The sequence below is a fragment of the Gymnogyps californianus genome, chromosome 25 (assembly GCF_018139145.2).
Source record: "Gymnogyps californianus isolate 813 chromosome 25, ASM1813914v2, whole genome shotgun sequence".
NCBI lineage: Eukaryota > Metazoa > Chordata > Aves > Accipitriformes > Cathartidae > Gymnogyps > Gymnogyps californianus.
Genome location: NC_059495.1, coordinates 5,497,058 through 5,503,057, shown reverse-complemented (window position 1 = coordinate 5,503,057; position 6,000 = coordinate 5,497,058). Strand labels below are relative to the sequence as shown.

The 6,000-nt window shown below is 61.0% G+C and overlaps 1 protein-coding gene across 1 annotated transcript in view; it reads right to left on the bottom strand.

Annotated features, from left to right (window-relative positions):
- Positions 1-289: 289 nt before the first annotated feature.
- Positions 290-6,000, bottom strand: part of OPCML (opioid binding protein/cell adhesion molecule like) — a 296,827-nt gene continuing 291,116 nt past the window's right edge. The window contains exons 5-9 of the mRNA XM_050910854.1: positions 2,278-2,403; positions 1,884-2,018; positions 1,684-1,804; positions 1,081-1,232; positions 290-444 (exon numbers count right to left, since the gene is read on the bottom strand). Of these exons, the coding sequence (XP_050766811.1) occupies positions 290-444; positions 1,081-1,232; positions 1,684-1,804; positions 1,884-2,018; positions 2,278-2,403 (689 nt within the window). The remainder of the gene's footprint in view (positions 445-1,080; positions 1,233-1,683; positions 1,805-1,883; positions 2,019-2,277; positions 2,404-6,000) is intronic.

Genomic DNA, 6,000 nt, shown 5'->3' with positions numbered 1-6,000 from the left:
AAGCCACCTCCCCCTTGCCGAGCCCCTACAACACACCCGCACCTAAGCGAGGCACCCCGAGCGCCGGGCTCGCCAATGCACCGCAACTAAAGCCAAAGACGTGCACCTCACACCACCCCAAATTGCCAAGCGCTCTCCAAGGTGTGACACAGCCCACGAGACGGCACCTCTGGGAAGGCCAAGGGGTATGCCACGACTCCCTCCAGTGGCACCCCAGGCGCCCGCTGCTTCCCTATCACCGCCATGCGCTACAGTCCCAAACAGCTAGGGGACAGGGGTAGCCCCTGTCTCATCCGAGATGCGGGCCCCCGCCACGGCACAATGCTTTGCCCCCACTGCCCACCCCAATGCTGCCAAAGTCCATGCCGGCGCAGACGCTCCGTTCGCTCTCCACACCTCCTCGAGCCTGCTGCCCAACTCCATCCTCTCCCTCGTGCCGGAGCCCTGCCGGGGCAACGTGTGCCAGAATGCCACGGGGACATGCCACAGCTACACATCACCTTCCTCAATGACAGCAGTCCAGTCCACCATTCCTCAAACACCTTCCTGCCCTCGCCGCCCGGCCTACTACTGCCAGTACAACACAACAACTGCTGATAGTCCTGCCAGTACAACACCCAGGAAAACCCCCTCACCGTGCACCCGAAGCGCGTGCTCACCTGGCCCGGGCCCCCTCCTCAGCCCTGCGCTCCAGCGACGCCGCGGCTCGGCCAGGAGCCTCTTTCTCCACCCGTGGCCCCGGCTCCGCAAAGACGAACGAACGGCCGCCCGCCGGCCAACTCTGCTGCGCACCCCTAAACACCCGTGAGCCCGCGAGCGCCGTGCCCACCACCGACCACCACCCAGCTCTGTGTGCCCACTCGGGCCGACGTGGATCTCATCATCTGACGCATCTTCTCTGCGCGACCGCACCGCTCCAATCTCGTGCCGTTCGGCACCTTGACGGGCCAGCAACATTAAATACAGCCAGCTCCGTTCCGTCGCTCCACTGCCGGCCAGCCATCCGCCTCCCCTCCTCCTCCTCTTCTTCTTCCTCCTCCTCCTCGCTGTACCTTGCTGCAAAAAAACCAGGGCACCTACCGTACAGGATGATGCTGGCGTTGGTGTTGCCCAGCTTGTTCGTGGCCACACACGTGTAGTTGCCGTAGTCCTTCTCCGAGACGTTGAAGAAGGTCAGCGTTGACAGGCGGCCCTTGCTCTCGATCCGCACGCCCTCCAGTCCGTTAGCTAACCTGCGGGGAAACGCCGCCACCGGTGCTCAGAGCGCCGTGCTGGCACTCTGCGACATATCCTGCCCCTGCCCCAGACGCCCCCTCCCTTCCCACCAGCCAACACCACTACGTACCCACATGTTCCCCCACCGGACTCCCCACATCCCGCCGAGACCAGCCCTTCGCCCCACCACGCTGCCCAAAAGCACGCCATGCTTTCCATCCCATAACCCATCTCCCTGCCTGACCCACACGGCCCACGTTAACCCCCACGAGCCACAGCCACTGTCCCCGAGAGGAACGACCCTGGGACCCCCTTTGCCCTTAGCCAAGCCCTGGGACCCACCAAAATGAGTTGATCCCAGGCTTCCTCCGCACGAGGCCCTCGGCCACCGCCGGCCCCCTCTGCTTCCTCACCTCATCGCCCTCCAGCCCCGCCACTCCCCGGGCTCCCCCCTCCGCAGCCCTTTACCTGGTGTCCTCCTTGAACCACTGAAACTCTGCCACGGGGACGGCCGAGGCCTCGCATTGCAGGATGCCCTTCTGGCCCACTGAGGCGCCCGTGTTCTTGGCGTTCGAGATGTACGGCGGGTCTGCGGAGATGCCGTGTCGTGTCACGCCGGGCTCTGCACGCACCCGCCCCACCACGATTCCCCCGTCCCTTGCACTCACAGTTGACGGTGACTTTGACTTTCCGCACGTCCGGGACGGCCACATCATTGACGGCGCTGCACTCGTACTCCCCGGACTGCTCCCGCGTGATGCCTGTGATCTCCAGGTACTCGTCCTCACTCACAAAGCCCTGCCCTGGGAGACGTCCCAAACGCGTGGCACCATCACCCTTCACCCAGGAAACTTGGAATATCACTTAACAAGCATCCTCATCCCCATACCAGGGCACATCAAAGGGCCAGCACCTCCACCCTCCACAACAGACACCAGTGGACCACAGGCGACCTTCATGCCACCCCGGCCACCTCTACGGGGACATCCATCCATCCCACACATGCTGGGCGAGACCCCCTCCTCGGACCCGGGCGACTCGTCCCCCGAGCGTGGTTCTCACCTTTCCCGGAGAGGTGCCGCCACGTGACGGTGGGCTCCGGTCTCCCAAAGGCCAGGCACATGAGGGTCACGCTGCTGCCCTCGTTCACGGTGATGTCCGACGAGATGTTGACAATCTGGGGAGGAACTGCAAGACACAAAGAAAAGCAAAGCCACCATCAACACACCGGTTTGCCAGGCCCTGCTGGGCATGCCGCCCATACGCCACCGGGAAGTCCCAGTCACGAGACCTGCCCGGTCGCCGGACAGCAGCATCCACCCTGTCACTGACCCCGTGTCCCTGAACTGGCGTCTCAGACCGGAGCCAAGCATGGATCCGGGGTGCGGAGGGGTCCACTCGCTGGTCCCCTGCACCGGGCGGGGGCCAGAAACGCTGCCCCCCCCGACCACAGCCAAGACCCCAATAACCGGCTCTCGTTACGGCCCGCGACAAGGCTCATATTTGAGCATATTTATTAAAGCTGTTTAAATTACTGAGCATCCGCTCCATTCAATACCAGCCACAGTGATGTATATTACTCTATCCCCAGATACTCCATCTAATAAATAACTTGGCAATCTCCACACCCATAAATATTCCCGGCCCTGGTAAAAAGCAATTAAAGCCTGCTTGCCGACAGCGCTCCGGGCTGGCAGACGCGGCCCCCAAAAGGGTCTGCGCCCCGGGGAGCAAGTGAGGCCCTACCAAACAACCCGCCCAAAACTAAACATCACTCCTACAATGCCAGAAAGGATGCCCCATGCCCCTTCCCTGAGCACACGACACGCTGAGAGCCCCAGCTCCCGTGGCATCGCACGCCCAACCCTCGTGCCGAGGGCTCTCCCGCAGCACTGGGATGATCACCTGAAAACCACTGCAGCCGATGCCGGCAGGGCCAGGAAGGGGACGTGAGAGCTGCCTGGCTCTCCTCTCGCCCCCGGGGACTGTCCCTGCCCTGCTGGGGCTGCCACATCATTGTCCAAATTGACTGGGCTGGGTAAGGACAGAGGGACACCCGGCAGGACGCCCGGCATGGCGCTTGAGGGGCCGCGGGAACATCCCCTGAGGAGCTCGGGCTAAGCTGCCTGTAACCAGCAGGCTCTGAGCCTCGCTAGACTTAAAAAACCCAACACCTCGAGTGAGCCTTTTGCTCCCAGGTGGCCTGCCGGGCTTTCCCGTGCCTGCTCTCCCGACCGCCTCCTTTCCCGGTGCGGGAGAGGCGGCGTGGTGGGACGAGCCGTGGCAAAGACGCGGCACGGTCTCCGCAGCTCGATGGGCCCTGCAAGGCAGTAAATTTCCCAGCAACTTGACACATTAATATAGAAGTACAGTCTGTTACAGCAGAGGGAGATTGCCTGAGTCCTTCAGGGGAAAGCGGCAATCCGAAAATGAAAAGTGTGCGCCGGCGACCATTGGAAAATGTAGTTAATGCTTAGAGTGGAGCTGGCCGGCTCTGACGGCGCAGCCCCAACGAGCTCCGCCACAGGAAGGCTGCCGACAGCCCTTCCTCACTCAAAGATATAACCTTATCCCCTATTAACAGCATCCTTGCCCCTCTCCCCTCCACTAACAGCACCTCCAACAGCTACCAGGAACATCTGAAAACAACAACAAGTGTCCAAGACAAACCAAGACAAACCCCAAACATTGTGCTGAAGTTATCTGCTTCTCACGGCCTTACTAGATATACATGCCCCTGGTACAGGCGAGCGTGCTGCCAGAGGAAGGTGGGCACCTTCAGGGCACCGCAGAGCGGCTAACACCAACTCCAAACGCTCAGGGGCTGCTCGCTCGAGAGGCCCCACACGCTGGGAGCTCCTCTCTCTCCCTGCAATGCCATGCCAGGGCGAGGGCGATGAAAGGGGTGCCAGCAGAGCCGGGACTGCGCCATCGACCCCGCACACCCGCCTTCACCCCTGAGGGTGCTGCGCCCTCAGCTTCCCACCCTCCCTAAGCGGGTGCTGCGGCGCTCGGCTCTATGCCCCAACAAAGAGCTAAAGCTACATAAAAAGAGAACAACGTATGTCCAAAGAAGCCAAGGCCATCCGCATCCCCCGGCAGAGATTTCATCTGCTGCACAGGAGGCAAAATTAGCTCCACATACCTTTCCTTGCACAGGAGCCGCTCCGCTCCTGTATTTCTTGCATCACCTTCCCATCCCGCCTCCTGCACGCAGCCCTGCTGAGGTCAGACCGTGGACAGAGGTACCCTGACAGGCCAGACGGATCACAGACGGACGGACAGACGGGACAGCACCCCAGCTGTAGACCTGCATAGCACCAGCCTAAGGATGCCGACACAGCCTCGGCCGTGGCTCTGTCAAGGCTGTCCCCTGGGACTATCACCGTCTGACTGTCCTCAGGCAACACATCCCTAGGACAGTGCCGCACTCTCCTGACCCGAAAAGGAGGTCACTCACGCAGGGGGTAAGCTGGAGCTTGCCGGAGCGTCCTCGCCCTCCCAGCCCTCTCCCAGCTCAGAGCCAGCATCCCTTTCCCATCCCCTGAGTCCCAAACCACAGGTACAAAGTGACATGCAGAAACTGGTGCTCTGGGCACAGATGTGAGCCTGTCCCCCTCCCAGGCACAGAAATACTTTCACTCCTGTGCAAAAAAATACCGCTACCAATAACCACTACGGCCCCAATGCTCCTGTTTGGCAAACACCAAGCCACGCATATACACGCATCAGCCCTTCCCTTAGCAAAGGATGCCAACGCAGCAGGCAGACATGCTGGCAGGTCTTGCAGGGGAGAACGGTACCTCCCGAACCCCCCCGGCTGCAGCCCCAAAACCGCGGGGGCCGGGGAAGAGTTGCCACATCACTGCCCGGCCAAATCTGATCAGAAACACCCCCGAGAGCCGGCAGGGACGTGCCACGGAGGGATGCCTGTGGAGAGCATGGGGACCCCGCCGGACAGCTCGATACCCTGCCGCGACAGCAATCGTTGCCTACGAGGTTACCGGGGACTTGGAGAAGGACGTCTATGGACCTTGATTACATTTCTATAGATCCCACCGGCTGGGCTGTTGAGGACGGCGTTCTCAAGGGTGCGCCGGCTTCGCCTTGGGGGGACTTAGAGTCCAAAGGCTCTCCCGTCCCTCCCTAGAGCCCTCCCAGTCCCCAAAGGGCCGGGTCAGATAGCCTTGCTAATACCTCATGGCCCACCAGCGTGACTATGGATGCTGTTCCTAGTCATTTGCCTGCTGACAGCATCCTTTCCCTGGATTACCTTTGGTTCTTTACATTTACCTGCCCCTGCCCTACATCCCCTATGCAGCCAATATCCAGTAGTTACAACAGCCTCTCCTCACTCCATATAGAAGATAAGAAATGATCGCTAGGTGAACATACTAACAGCCAGAGAAGCGGCGACAGCGGGGCTGTCGCTCGGCTGGGGAGACGGAGTGCCGTTGCCCACTCTGCCTTTCGCCAGGTTAACGCTTCCTCGTGCACATAATATACTTTATAATGGCTTGCTCCTCCGAGCAGCTCCCGTTAGCCCACCCGCACGTCACTACGTGCCTGATCGTACAATAGCTGAGGAAAAAGACTGCAACGCTCCTCGATCGCTCGAGGGCAATAAAGCCGTAATGGGCAGAGACCCCCGCATGCGGGATGCCTGCCCAAATTAAGCAGCCCTCAGCTGCCGTCAGGATGGGACACGTATTCACAGGGGGCTGCTGGGCTTGTGCCATGGACGGAGGTGGCCATCGTCCCCTCCGGAGGTCCTCCCCGGCCCCA